The sequence below is a fragment of the Monomorium pharaonis genome, chromosome 8 (assembly GCF_013373865.1).
Source record: "Monomorium pharaonis isolate MP-MQ-018 chromosome 8, ASM1337386v2, whole genome shotgun sequence".
In the NCBI taxonomy this organism is placed as follows: domain Eukaryota; kingdom Metazoa; phylum Arthropoda; class Insecta; order Hymenoptera; family Formicidae; genus Monomorium; species Monomorium pharaonis.
Window position 1 is genome coordinate 13,862,539 of NC_050474.1, and position 16,093 is coordinate 13,878,631.

The following is a 16,093-nucleotide window of genomic DNA, read 5'->3' on the forward strand; positions in this document are numbered from 1 at the left end:
CGCGGACTCGACTGCCAATCATGATATATAACTTCTCATGTCCATGACAACTCGTAAAGTCGCAACAAGTCATCTATCGCGAAAAGCAACAGTACAAATCCCCACCATCTGTCCCAGGTGACAACGACGATAATAATAAAAATGACGACGTTTCTTTAAAATATTTTACATTTTATTCTCGCAAAAATTTAAACTGCAATATCTTAGCTCGCAAGTCATGTAACGAAAAAATAAAAACACTTTTGTTATATAAATCGAATTGTGTGCACGCACGCACACAAACAATCTGTAACATTTCTTAAACATTTCTAAAATAGCAAAATATTATATATGTAATTTTTGTACTAAAATAGCCCGGTAGTTAACATTTTTTAAAATAATTTGTTTAATCTTAAAATAAAGCGTTTTCTCTTATTTTATTGATACTGTTGACATGCAGAGTATGACCATGACAGCGGCGTCTCGCTGGAATGGACGTCGCGACGTCTTTGATCTTGTCATAAAAACACTTATGTTGGAATAGTTTGCTTAGTACTAAAATTTTAGATATTTATTTTTTGTATAAAAAATTGTTTTAATAAAGTCTGGCATGCAATTGGCACTAGAAAACGAGTCTGGCATCCACTCAAAGTTGTTGTAGAAACTCGATGTGTAGAATCATTTGCTTAGAGCTGTAACTTGTCAAGATAATAGTTGAGATACATAGAATTATAAGAAAAAAATAAGTCTGGCTACTAATAGTGGTTAAAAATTCGGTCTAGCAGCCCATTTAATGTCGTCCGCTCGAACGCGCCGGCAATCCGTTGCCCGCCGTATCTCTAAATATTATCTAATATCCTTACACATCAAAAATAATTTTATTACAAGTAAAATTAATCAAAATAGCAGTTTTTATATATAAAATAGTAAAAAAAATACAGCTACTGATATTGATCAGAAAATCTGTCTGGTAACCTCTCTAATGGTCGACCATTCAAACATGCTGTGAGATGCAAAGAGATAAACGTTTCTGACAATCCTAGACCTTCTGGCAGCAAGAGACCAAAACGATCATGACTTATAATTGTTATGTTGTGCTTGAATTTAACTGCAATAAAACAGTTGCATAGTACCTTCAATTACAGATTGTTACATTTGGGAAAACTTGCAACTCCAGAGTGACTTGTTCCCTTTGTCAATTCTGCAAAAATCATAAAGTAGTTGTATTTTGAATAAAGAAACCATCATTTTCCTAACTCCCCAAAACTTTCAGAATGTAACAATCGTCGGAGTCAAAATTTTGTATTCAATCTCCTTAACCTACTCCATCAATAAATACTCATTATATTAATACATTGAAAGCAGAAAAATGTACAAGATAATGATAAAACTTCCACACATACACATACACGCGTGCATGCACGCACAAACACACACACACCACGCGCGCGCGCGCGCGCTTGTGGGCCCTTTAATCATGTTTCTTCAAGACCACTGTGCCTTAATTAACAAATTTTCATGATTTACACATAAAAAAGGCAAATAAAAAAATACACGTCTCTTCCTTATCCATTATTTTTGAGAACATATTAATAGTTTTCCATTTCATTAACAATTAGGCTGGATTCCTTTTAAACACTTACTCGCTTTAAGCACTTATGAAGATCCTTTAACTTTTTGTGAACAATAATGATAAAGCGATGCTCATAAGCGCTTGAAACGTGTAAGCGTCTAAACGGAACCCAGTCTTAAAGTCAAAGTAGATTTGAACAAAATATTTTCCTTCTCATTCTTATACCGACAAATCTAATAACAAAATGTAAAGAATCACAGTAAGTATGTGTAATGTATAGTATCCCAATTCTTTTCATAATGCTATTCAAACAGTATATGTCACGCTATTCGAACGTTAATTAACCTGAACATGGCTCTCATTTGGAAACCTTCCACGAAATTACAAACTTGAATTCCTACATTAACAAATGTTTCAAGTGCTTTTACTTCAGAACGTTTACCTTAATTTCATTTACACAACGCTTACTTCAATTTAAAAAATATAAAAAAGATATAAGTTGCAATGCTTTACACAATATCTATATTTGAATATTTTTCGTGACAGGTAGAAGGTTGCAAATTCGACATCAAATGTGAACGTATTTTTAATTTGTTTTCCTAGATTTTGTAACACAAAATTAGTCAGTAATAATTTGCAATTTGCGTAACTAGTAAAAAGTTACAAATTTATATTCGGATGAAAAAAGACATTTGAAGCACTCCCTAAAATTTACAATACTTTGCAATTTTTTACGCTGGCAGAAAATGCAAAATAATTGTTGCTAATTTTACAAGGTTGCGGACCTCGTCCGAGGTTACAAATTTACCAGCTTGTGACAAAAAATAACGTTTGTAACCAATTTGCAAAATTTTTGCAATTTTTTTCGCAAAATTACGACCAAATAAACAATTGTTCCACCATTAATTAAAAAACAATATGTCGCGTGCAACATAGAAGGTTGCAAATTGGTACAGCTGTTCGGGAGAGTTGTTAAAATTATTCTATCGGTTTGCAGCACTTTTGCAATTTTTTCCTCCAAGGTATAAACAATAACGTCATTTTACAATAAATTTGAATGTTGTGTGCCTCGAAATAGATTGCAAATCTAACACATTGTGAAAAATATCACTTGACATTGCTTTCAGTTTGCAGGACTTTTGCCATTTTTTTGCAAAGTTATAATAAATTAACATTTTTTGAAATGTTTAGCATGTTCTGGACCTCGGAAAAAGTTGCAAAATAAGATTTATTGTTATTTCAACTCACCTAATATTCCATCTCTCTCTCAAAGTTTGAGAACTTTTATAATTTTATTTGATTATTAGAGGAAAGACACTTTGAAACAGTTTCCTTAATTGGAACCCCCTTATTTCTCGGAAACTAAACATCGCACCGTACAAATACCGATAAAATTTCATACATTCATGCCCTTCTCCACATAAAATCTACTAAAACCAAATTCGTAAAAAACAAGAGTTTTATTTGCACAACTTTCTCTTGTAAATTGCACAGTTTAAACAATAGTGAGTCCCTGCTTAAAATGACAGATAGATTATGATTGGATCTTACTCAATCAGATAGAATTTCTATGGTAATTAATACGATAATTACCATAGAAATTCTATCTGATTGAATAAGATCCAATCATAACCTGTCATTTTAAGCAGGGACGTGTATTATCAATAACATTACCATCATTTCACATGTTTATAGTTTTCTAAAACTGCTTCTTTTTATTTTTCTCTTTTATATTTATTTTGTAGTGCAGTTGTAAACATAAAGTTGTGTGTACGTAAATTGGAACACTCCGTGAAATCAGAAGTCTAGTAATGATAACTGTTACTGCGCTGTGACCGTAGTATAGCTAGGCCGTAATCGTAACTTTAATATATAACCAATATGCATAATTATCAAAATGTTTCGAGGCGAGATTTCACGAGAGACAATAAACGAGTCAAAAAAAGCATGCTTGTTAAAAAATAGAGTGACCTTTACTTACAAGGGGACCTTACGGGTCATGGAACACCGATTTTTTTTATACTTATAGGATTTGAAGATCAGTACCCGGACTTCAATTTCCTAAAGCAGTACGATGCGCTTCTCAAAAATACTCGAGAAAATGGATTTTGAAGATTTCCGATATCTGTAAGTACAGAAAATTTTAACCTTTTGTCAGAGCCGCTCGTAGCCGAGCGCACAGAGCTCTAGTTTCGTAAGCGCGGAGTCGCTGGTTCGATTCTCGCTCTGAACTCAATTTTTTTATTCATAAGTTAATAAAGTTTTTTTTTTAATCCTATATCTTAACATTTATCAAATTGAAATGCTAATTAATTATTAAATATTTATTCGTTATTTTTTAAATAAAAATTAAATTGGCTCATGTAATACTGACGAGTAATGTCAAATTTATTTATTATTAATATATTTTATAACATACATGAATTAATAACTCATAAAAATTAAACAACCATTTTTATAAATATTATTTTTGTTTTTTATATTATTTTTGTATTTACTCGTAATCTCTTAAAAAGTATTTCATTTTCTTTAATGTTTTCCATTTTTTGTACCAAATTTTAATTTATTATAAATATTCACATTTTCAATCAAGTAGTAATTAAAAATAAAAAGATGTTAATTTTTATTTAAAAAATAACAAATAAATATTTAATAATTAATTAGCATTTCAATTTGATAAATGTTAAGATATAGGATTAAAAAAAAACTTTATTAACTTATGAATAAAAAAATTGAGTTCAGAGCGAGAATCGAACCAGCGACTCCGCGCTTACGAAACTAGAGCTCTGTGCGCTCGGCTACGAGCGGCTCTGACAAAAGGTTAAAATTTTCTGTACTTACAGATATCGGAAATCTTCAAAATCCATTTTCTCGAGTATTTTTGAGAAGCGCATCGTACTGCTTTAGGAAATTGAAGTCCGGGTACTGATCTTCAAATCCTATAAGTATAAAAAAAATCGGTGTTCCATGACCCGTAAGGTCCCCTTGTTAGACACAGTACAATTCGACACAGTGCAAATGGACACAAAATAATGTACACTGTTACATTTCTACACCGTCAAGTTGTACACCCCAAAGTTGTATACCGTAAAGTTGTACACTGTACATTTCTGTACAGTGGAGTCTGTACGAGGTCTGTACATTCAGACACCGTAACCGTGGCCACGCACGCACGCACGCACACGTACGCACGGGAGTACAAGGGAAGCCTTTGACCTCCCTCCTCCGTCGGTAGGGGTGCCCTAAACACAAGGGTATAGAAATGTACGGTGTACAACCATGCGGTGTACAACTTTGTGGAGTACAAAATTCCTGTGTCCAAATAAACCGTGTTCATTTGAACTGTGTACATTAGTTTGTGTCCATTTGCAACGTGTCCATCTGCACTGTATCCAATTCTACTGTGTCCAAGTAAACCACTCCCCAAAAATATGCTTTGTAGGCCTAACGGAATAACATAGAATCTATAGAACTACTTAATTTAGATAAAATGAATAAATCAATAATACTTCGTATACGAGCTCTAAATTAGGTGCCCATTTTGTAAGATGCTCTTTTTGACATGTGTTACAAAAACAATAATTATTTAAAAAATGCGAAACAGTATTATAAAAATTACCGTATTATTTGATAGAAGATACTTTCTAATTTAAATTAAGATTTTCAAAAGTGTTTTTCTAACCATCATTTAAAAATATAGTCCAAAAACGAAGTAGTGTTCCCAATTCGGTGCCTTTCCTCTACATAATTCTCTGCCTACATATTATATTTTTCTCCCGATTCCTGCACACATGGGTTACGCTAACCCACAAATTTCATTAACTCATACTTAAAAAAGAATGTATTTAATCAATTTTAACATTTTTTTTATCAAAAGGAAAAAATCTGAGAATTATTATGGTGATTGTTAAAATATCATAGGTAAAAAGATAAAAATTTATTTTTTTTAAACAATAAAAAATTTTTGCAAGTTATTTTTCCCAAACACCTGTATTTAAAGAAATGAAGTAATTAAATCGAGTATCAATAGAAAGCTGATGAGTTGTACTTTAAGAATCTATGATCAGTTCTTTGATTCTGTTCAAGAAATATATTTGTTAGAATTTGGTAAAAATTTGTAAATTTAGTAAAAAATAAATGTAGTCCAAACACATGTAATAGTAAAAGAAAAAAGTAATATTTATTAGAAAAACGATTATAAAATTGTTAATACAAAAAATATTACAAAAAATTTTATAGAAAATTTTTTAATTTGTAATACTGCAATGAAGCACCAGTGAAGTAGAGATGCACGATATATATCGATATTTTTATTCGTAATACATCGACATTTTATTCGATATTTTAGAAAATAATATATCGGTATTTCGATATCGTTCTCATCAATATCAACCGGCGATATGTATCAGAGACTTTAAGGCCCGGTTTCACAAACGCGAGTTAATCTAATCGGTCAATTAAATTTGTTACCAGAATTGCCAATAGCAAGACTTCAAAAACGAACGTTGTTAAGTCGATCGTTGTCCGGCCAATGGTGTTCGAGCAGATTGATCCAAAAGGGTTTACCCCAGGGCTCAGCTTTTAAGTCCCATCCTTTTTAACCTATATCTGAAAGAGATACTGTGGTGTATTCCTTACAACTGTGTGACTATCCAGTTTGCGGACGACATTGCTGTCTTATGCACGGATAAGGATCTGAATGTGATCAAGAGCTCCCTAACTACCTCTTTTCAAAACCTAGAAAGGTGGTTGAGGTCTATGGACTTGGAGATTTCCATCCAGAAAACCCAAGGCATACTATTCCACAGGAAGAAATCCCGAATTAACATTGGTGTTCTTTCAATCGATACCAGGTTGATTCAGTTCCAGACTGAAATAAGATACTTGGGTATGATTTTAGACGAGGGATTAAGATGGAGGAACCATATCAAATACTTAAAATCAAAATCTTTATGTTACATTAATGTATTAAAATGGATAGCAGGATCATCCTGGGAGATTAATCCCCAACACTGTCTTAAATTTGTCAATGCAACGGTGGGAGCGCAATTAGAGTGGGGTAGTCTTTGGTACCTAAGTGCGGCTGAATCCTATATCACAATAATAGAAAGAATTCTCTGTCAAGCCTTTAAGACGGCTCTGAGACTGCCGAGATCCACTCCAAACAGAATTGTGTGGAAATTTAGCGGTCAGACTAACTTAATTAGAAGGATTTGCCACAAAGCAGATAAATATCTCTGTAAGTCAATTCATCTTCATAATAGAATGATTGTCAACAAAATTAAAAATTTTTATTGTCTATCTCGAGCCAGAAATATGGCAAAAAGAAACATTCCTTTTATTATATCTAGATGGCACATTATACAACCATTTGAGAATCATTTGCATGTATGGAACCAGCATCCGGCTTACTCTTTTCCTCTCCGCAGTCGCTTAATGGAAATTGATGTGGACTGTGACTCGGGACCCTTAGCACTGCGTTGTGATAATATCAATAATGCCTTTACAAACCTGATTAATTTCAGAAGGATATCGGATGATGAAATAGTCGTGTTCACTGATGGATCTAAATCATTGCTCGAGGATGGGAGCTGTATGGTTGGATGCGCAGTATATTTTCCGTCCTCTGACCACTCAATCAAATTCAAGTTAAACAATTATTCGAGCTCTTTCTCAGCAGAATCGTATGCCATCCTTAAGGGGATCCGGGAGTGACAGAGTTACCGACATTTTTTTGGGAACTTGGATTTTCGAATTGGAGTAACAGAATGCAAAATCCTTTTACAGGATTAAAGTACGCACAAAAATGAAGGGGGCGACGTACGATTTGTTCTGATAAATAAAAAAAAATTGTTATTTATTAGTCACCTAACGACAATATTTGCTTCATACAAAAAATCTATAGTTTATATGTATAAAATAATCACGTCGCCCCCTAGAAAAAACTCTCAGGAATAATATCGTGCAATTAGAAATAAGATTAGAATCCTAGAAAAAAAGATTCGCATTCCGCAAATTGGAAAATGAAAAAACGAAAATTTGGGTTATGTACACGTAAAAAGTCGATAAGTAGAGCAATATGAGAAAAATTTTTTTCGTTTTCAATATAAAATCCAATTTATAGATTAATATTAATATGTGTACTTTAATTCTGGAAAAGGATTTCTAAATCTATACAAGAAATACATATAAAATCTCATTAATGATGTGCACAAATGACTCTACCTTATCGACCTCGATCAAATTTCAAAGGCACTCCTGGATTCCCTTAAAGCAGTAGAAATTGCTGTTAACTCGAATTGGTCAATATTTGCTCCGATTCAATGAGCAATCTTGATCCTTAAATCAAATTCGGTCGTGTATAAGAATTCTACAAGAAAATTCAGTCCTTATCTGGAGAACATCAGATCGCTGCTTCACACGGCTAATCAACGGGGTCACAACATTCGTTTTACATGGTGCCCCGCACATAAGGGCATCACTGGTAATGAAAGGGCGGACATGGCGGCTAAGGATGCAGCACTGATTGGAGATCTAGCCACCAACGGGATTAATTTTTTAGAGGTAATATCATCTCTTAGAAAAGAATATCTGTCTTATGATATGAATTTCCTGAATAAAATCAATATTGGAACGGGAGCTTATTATATGGAAAATTTATCTGATATTGGGGTTAAATTGATATCCAAGCTGAAATGGCAGAGAGCTCACTTTTGTACACTGTCCAGAATTATCACTGGATATCCGTTCACTGATGCGACTAAATAGTTTGGTATAATTGATTCCCCCGCTTGCGAGTGCGGCTTTCCTTTTCAGGACTTGAATCATATCTTCTGAATTTGCCCACTTTTTATGATCCCTAGAAGGAAACTGTATAATGAGTTGAATCAATGCGAATACTTTGGTCCATTCACAGTGGAAGTATTGCTGTCTGTATTCAATAGGAAAACTGCCAAAGCCATTATCGGTTTCGTTGTTGATAATAAGATTCGTGTTTGAACCAACTATGTTGGTATAGATTTTAAATATACTTGTTGAGTTTTTTGCTGAGGGACCTCCTTGTAGGTTACAAGGGAACCGAGGGCTTGCTTCGGGCCGAGAGAGGATCTTTACCTGTACGGAAGACGTGACCGATGTAGGGCTCAATCCACTCCCACGATTGAGCTTTAAAAGTGAATAGAAAATCTGGTACTTTGTCCTGCAAAGGACAGAAATCCAACGAGAAGAAGAAGAAGAAGAAAGAGAAGAAGTCGATCGTTCCTATAGGTTAATAAAGATCAGTTTTATGTTCGGCAACTCTGAAAGTTAATTGACCAATTAGATTAATTCGCGTTGTTAAAACCGGGCCTTAATTAGCAATACATTATTTAACTGTAATTACAACATGCCCTCGAAAAGACTATTTTCTAAGATTGGATAAATAATAACACAAAATAAAAATCGGTTAACGCCGCAGCATTTTGTTCTTTATCGTTAAAAAAATGAAATTTCTAAAATTACTTTTATAAACTTTTTTTATGTGTAAAAAACGTTTTTTATGTGTAAAAAAGTAAGTAAAAGTTGTACAAATTAATGTAATAAAATTCTTTGCAAGTAATTAGATATTGGGGACTTCTATCCGTATCGACTTACACAAGAATAATAACAGTAGTAGTCAATATCCAATTACTTGTGATTAAATTTAAATAATTTATTTAAATATAATTTTTTAGTAATTATATTTTTTATTTCTAAAAATTTAATCAATATTGGAGTATCGATATATTTTAAGGGGCTACATACACCTAGAAATTTTGGAAAAATGCATTTTTTGTTTTTTGCATATTTGTAAAGTATAAGATCTTGAAAATATTCCCTGCAAGTTTCAAAGTGATTCCTTGAAAATTGTCGGAGATAAAGCGAGAAATCCAAGCGCGTTTGACGATGCTGAGGCGCGATGGGCGTGTCGTAATCCTTCGCAGAAGGTTATGCAAGAATATTACGCCGGCAAGCTAGGATCGAAGCCTTTGATGCCGCTACATCTGGGGAGGGTTCACTGTATGATGGAGTGAATGACTCCATGTAAGTTAAAAAAATTATCTATGTTTTAACCGAATGTCAAACTTTAAACGCATTTTTCTCGAAACCATGTTTTCAAAACGCGTACCAAAAATATCTCGAAAATGGCTGAACCGATTTACTTGAAATTTGGAGCGCTTAATCTACATTGAAAAAGGCAGTCTTTAATGTGGCAGTTCTTTCAGAGCCCTTACTTTTTTTTATAGTTAAGAAAACGACCGATTTTTATCCTAAAAAATCGCTTTTTTTCCTTAAACGGCCAAAAATCGATATTTTAAAAATCGGCCACGATAAAGACTAGATAATTTCATACAGTTTAAGAAAATTCTAGACTGGTCTGTTTCAGATAAGTCCTGTACGAGCTGCAATTGGTACCGCGCAGCACCTTTTTTCAACAAGGTCTTGTGACGAGGACAATATCTCCGCCATTTTTAAATATTTTTAGTTCAAATTTATTCTGAAACATGTTTTAAGAATGTATTTTAAAGTAAAAACAACTAGGATAATTACGTACATTATGTTTCGGAAAAAAAAATCGAGAAAAAGGCCTATTTTTTACGTCTCTGGGTGTATGTAGCCCTTTAACTTGATATATTGCACATATAATATTTGCAATTCCGATAAAATCGGTATAATAATATCGATATTAAAAGTAAATACCGCGCATCTCTACAGTGAAGCGTTACGTCGCCTATGTACTCTCCTACATGGTTGATCTATATTTTTATATATAACATATAAATATATAAGTACTATATCGATAAATGATACTTAATTAACAAAAAAATTCACTTTTACTTACATTTCAAATAAGGAACTTTTCCACTTTTTGTTATGTTCCCTACACACTTAGTAACTCTAACAATAAGTTACGCACACACGCACGCACGCACGCACACACACACACTTTTGATACTCCTACTTAATGTTGACAGATGAGACGGAATACTCACACAAGAGGTTACATACGTGTAAAAAAATGTTTATATATAATTTTGTAAGTGTATTTTTGTTTTGTAAAGGATAGCGATAAAGTTTTTGTTAGCTTAGCAACAAATGTTGATATTCTATCATAATATTTCTGCCAAATAAATTTTTTTTTTAATAAACAGTGTGGTGTGTTCGCGCGCGCGCGCGCGCGTGTTTGTGTGTGTGTGCGTGTGTGTGTGTGTGTGTGTGTGTGTGTGTGTGTGTGTGTGTGTGTATGTGTGTGTGTGTGTATTTTGCATAAACTTTTTGTAACTCTCCGTTTTCCAGTAATTACACTTTATAGTTATGTGCGTTAATTATATATCTTTTTACGTTTTATATTACGTTTTTATTTTTATGCAGTTTATTACGGGCAACTACAGGCATATTTTTTCTCTTGTAGTAGCTATTTCATTGAGCACTGAAAAATGAGTCTTGCATTCGCCACGCATACGCAAAAATTCCATCCCGTCTGCCAACACTCCTCTTACTTCTGATGCTTTCAGAACATTGATAACGCCCAAAGAGGAGTAAGTAGAGCACAGCTCCACTCCCTCCCTCAGTCCCAGCACCCCCTTGCTAAATACTTTTAAGAAGCGGGTATTTCATAATCAGCCTGGATTACCGTAACCCAGTGTGTAGAAGGAAGGTTAATTACATGTAGTCAATCCACTACTCATATGTAAATAATAAACACAATATATAATAAACACAAAATTGTTAACGTTTTTCCTTGAACAAACTCTAATAAAATCTTTTTCAATGAGTACTGTGTATTCAGAAATACGAGCTACCAGCGCGCATGGTACAACAACATTAAAAAGGCTGCCAGATCAATTTCCCAGCCACTATTAGTGGACTCATTTTATTATAATTTTAAATATTTCAACTATCATCTTGATAAGTTACAGCTCTAACCAAATGATTCTACATATCAATTTTTTACTTTGGGAGAATGCTAAACACATTTTCTAGTGCCAATTGCATACTAGACTCTGTTAAAAGTTTTTTATACAAAAAAACAATAAATATTTAAGTTCAGTACTAAGCAAATTATTCCGACATAAGTGTTTTTACAACAAGATCAAAGACGTCATGACATCCATTCCAGTGTGACATGCTAGTCAGACTCTGCATTTCATCTACAACACTATTAAAACAAGAGAAATCACTTTGCTCCAAGACTAAGTAAATTGCTGACACTTTTTTGTCACCACCTCCCAGGCTAAAACTTTATAGGGTGGAATTCATAGACCAATCTTAAGTTCAAGAATTGTCTTAAGTCAAGCCACGAGCAGACTTAAGACTTAACCAATGAAATAACAGTATTGATGTCTTAAGGTTGTACTTAAGATTGATCTTGAATAAGATCGATCTATGAACTCCATCCATAGAAAATGGTCAACAGGTTATTTAAAAAATTGTCATTTTTTTAAAGTATTAATAAAAACTTATTGAAATAAAGAAAATGTTTTTAAAATATTTCTAACTATAATCCTGTAAATATAATAAATTTAGTATTAAATATTATTTCTAAAATACTTTTTATTCCTTAATAAATTAAATATCAGAAATACTTTAATATATTATGTTCACAATATTTAATATATTATATTTTATTATATTATATATTTATTTTTATTGTAATTTTTTAATATTTGCAATCTATATTTGCGATAAATATTATAATATTCTGACATGTTAAAAAAATGTATTATACATATATATATAAATTTTATAATACAATAACAATAATTGAGATACTGTAATATGTACAATATAATTAAAATGGAGACAATTAATCTTAATGTCCAAATAAGATTTCTTTTTTTTTTAATTTTACATATATTTTTTAATTTTGTAAACAATATGCTGTTATTTTTGGTTTTACAAGAGAAGTGTCATGGATGTCTGACGCCAATTTGATTCTCCATTATATGTTGTTGAACAAATAAATCAAAGAGACACATATTTTTTTTTGTGTGGAATTTTATGTTTAGAGAGTGAAACACCTCTTCAAAAAAACGATTTTTCCCTTTTGGAACATATACCATCATAAATATAAAAAATAGAAAAAAATTTTTTTAATAAAAGTTGTACAGTTTCAAGAGTATTTTTTAAAGTTGTAAAAAACTTTTTTCATTTTTTTGTTTAACAAAATATTTCCTACTTTCAAAGGAATGTCACCCTCTAAACATAAAATTCAACACATAAAAAAAATCTCTTTGATTTTTATGTTTAACAACATAATTTCATGAAAAATCAAATTGACATCAGATGCCCATAACATATTCCTTGTTAGAATGCAGCTTTTAAATTAAATTAGAATGTCAGAATATTAATTATTTGATAACCAATTTAATAACTCACACACACACACACACACACACACACACACGCAAGTACGCACGCACGCATACACACACGCACGCGCGCACGCACACACACACACACACACACACACACACACACACACACATACATGGATGCATACAATATTATCTCAGAACTTCCTCCAAGATAATATTGATGTTGGCCAAAAAACAGCCAAAGCCTAAACATTTTATTCACAAAAAATATTAATAAACCACAATTAAAATATACAATACAAATATACAACAACAAATTACTATTATATTTACTTATTCTGATTTCGTCGACAACTGCAAATACAGGCAGCAACAAGGCCAAGAAATGAAAGCAGGGCACCAACTGAGACAACCCAGTAACACCAGGCATCTTTCTCCTCAAGGACAGAATGTAGCATATTATAGATTTCCAACTAGACACGTTCTCGGGTTTTAAAACACCCAAAACCACATTGCCATCAATCCATCACATGCAACATAACCTTAATGCAATATAAAATGCACTCAAGTATACTAATATCTCCAATGTCTACCGCATCAATTTGATTTGGTTTCTTCACAGCAATGTTTGACACTTGAATGACCAACATCTGTTCTCTCAAAATTGCACTTTTTTTAAGAGAATTATCACATTAGAAATTTTATTTCCTTTCACTTAAAACCTTCAACCTATAAAAATTTTGACAAAATATTAACTTTCCGATTTTCATGTAAATTACTATTTTTATATACTATTTTTTCCTTACTTTTGTATGTAATAAAATTAGAAAAAGATAAGAATTAAATTAAACAGAAATCAAAGTCTATTAATATTGATAAAAATACACATAAGCATAATATAACACAGTTAAAGGAGATCTATTATTAAGCAATCTCTCTTAAGACAATTATGTTCGCATTATATTAATATTGTAAGATATAAAAGTTTCTTATTACCGTATTACCTCGTTATCAAGTCATTTTCGACGAAAGTCTACTATAACAACCAAAGTAGTTCCTATTTCTATTTTCATCAACATGGAAAAATAATCACCTAACCACAATATCCTCGAAAGCAGAATAAAGAATAATAGGAGGAACTACCATCGACCACCATCGACATGTAGATTTGTAGAATGGACGGATTGGGACGGATTGACCGCTTGGCTCCAGCCTTTGAGTATATATATACATGGAGGAGGAATGCCAGCAGGCCAGCACTGGGGGTCTATTCTTTGATCTGTTCTTTCTAGCTGCACTGTTGCACCGGTGCAATAAGTTAAAGTAAGAGAAGTATATTTTTGGCTTGTTCTTTTTCGCTGTACTGCTGCACTGGTGCAACAGATTAGAGTAAGACAAATTTATTTTTTCTCACTCTAACTTATTGCACCAGTGTAACAGTGCAGCGAAAAAGAACAAACCATTTTTCTCATTCCAACTTATTGCACCAGTGCAACAGTGCAGCTAAAAAGAACAGACCACTTGAGACGAGAACCCTAGGGACGGGATTCATAGGCCGGTATTCATAGTCAAATCTTATTTCAAGATCGTCTCAAGCAATGTCTTAAGATGCTAATACGACTCTGTGATTGGCTGATGGCATCTTAAGACAGTACTTAAGATGATCTTAAATATAAGATCCGACTATGAATACCGGCCATAGACCGATCTTAAGCTCAAGCATTCTACTAGTTTACACCGAGCACTTGGTACGCGTATCAAGTAGTGAATTTAAGCTGATCAGCCAATGATTAAACACATTCACTAGTTATTTACTATTTGATACGCGTACCAAGTGCTCGGTGTAAACTAGAGCACTAAAAAAGTAGGTATTCTCACGTCCGCCATTTTTCTTCAAACTAGCAAGTAACTAATGTAACGTCCCAGCGTCCGGAAAATTTTGTCCAAAAGTTTTCTCGCGAAACTTGTCCAGATGCATGCGCGCTGAGTTACCTTACTCAGTAATGCGTTTCTATGGCTCATTCTTACTTTCGTTTAAGTCGTCATTATATAATAATAATTCAAATATTAAGCACTTAATCGTACTTTAAAATTACGTACATATATATATAAAAATCATATATTACATATATGTATACTTTAAGTTATCTAGCATTATTTTAACTTTCTTATCGGTACGAACGCATAGGCAATCGGATCGTTTAAACTTCTAAATTCTTACTCTCGTATTGCTTATGGGTTCGTCGAGGATTAATTAACTGTAAGATAAATAAGAACCGGATATTTGTAAAGGCCCTTGCACGTGCACTGTCGGATGATTAAAGAAATGATATCTCGTCAACTGAATCCTCAAAGATTCAAACGGAACGGTTCTAAAACAAAATCTGCTATTATCAACACGACGGCGACAGGATGTCGCGCCTAAAGAAATACAATACGAAATTAATCCGCGTAATATCCGGACTGCGTGTCGGAAGATCAGGTGAACCATAGCTAGGCATTTAACATAAACAGTTCGTAAGATATATCCATTTCACGTTGGCGACGAGATGTCGCGCCCAAGAAATAATTAAGATTGATAAACCGGCGAGATATTTGATAGTGAAAGCGATCCTAGCCGAAAAGTATCCCGGATCAAATGATCGACGAAATCCTAGACGAGATATCTCCGATAAACATCCGCACACGTGCAAACGGTCTCACGCGCCTTATCAGCGACCCCCGAAACTCGGTTCCCGCCAAGCCGCCGAATCACTCCCACTCTTACCGACTCTTGCGCTTCGCGCGTGTTCCCTACTCCGGAGCGCTAGCGGCCGCTGAGCGCAGCGCCGATTTTGCTCGATCCCTTTGTCCGCGCCCTATTTAAACCCGCGCACAGACGCCGGATCATTCATTCATTTCATTCATTTCACTCAGTATTTTTTCGACACTCGTTCAGTACCAATTCAGCGATTAAGTCAGTCATTAGTTCTCGGTCACGCGTCACTCTTCAATCTTCAAGTTATCTGCAACCTCTCTCGTACTTCGCGATCAACTCATTGTTAATTAAGTTAACCAGTGCGTGCTCCGACAGACTGCTATCACCAACATATCTCTGCGACCATCTTCAACTGTCAACCCACATTAACCATTTAACTATTAGTGGACCAAACTATTGCTTCAATCTATATTATAACTCGTGAGTGCTAATTAATTATTGTTTACT

The 16,093-nt window shown here is 33.5% G+C and overlaps 1 protein-coding gene across 4 annotated transcripts in view; it reads right to left on the reverse strand.

The window, feature by feature from the left end:
- LOC105833006 overlaps positions 1 to 14,112 on the reverse strand; it is a 173,078-nt gene extending 158,966 nt beyond the window's left edge. The window contains exons 1-2 of one of the 4 annotated variants that reach the window (XM_036291334.1): positions 13,893 to 14,112; positions 13,222 to 13,617 (exon numbers count right to left, since the gene is read on the reverse strand). In XM_036291334.1, coding sequence (XP_036147227.1) covers positions 13,222 to 13,346 — 125 coding nt within the window. In that variant the 5' untranslated portion in view covers positions 13,347 to 13,617; positions 13,893 to 14,112. Of the gene's footprint in view, positions 1 to 13,221; positions 13,618 to 13,884 lie in introns of all 4 variants that reach the window. The other 3 variants (XM_012674395.3, XM_012674392.3, XM_012674393.3) reach the window with 3 other exon arrangements.
- Between the last annotated feature and the right edge of the window lie 1,981 nt (positions 14,113 to 16,093).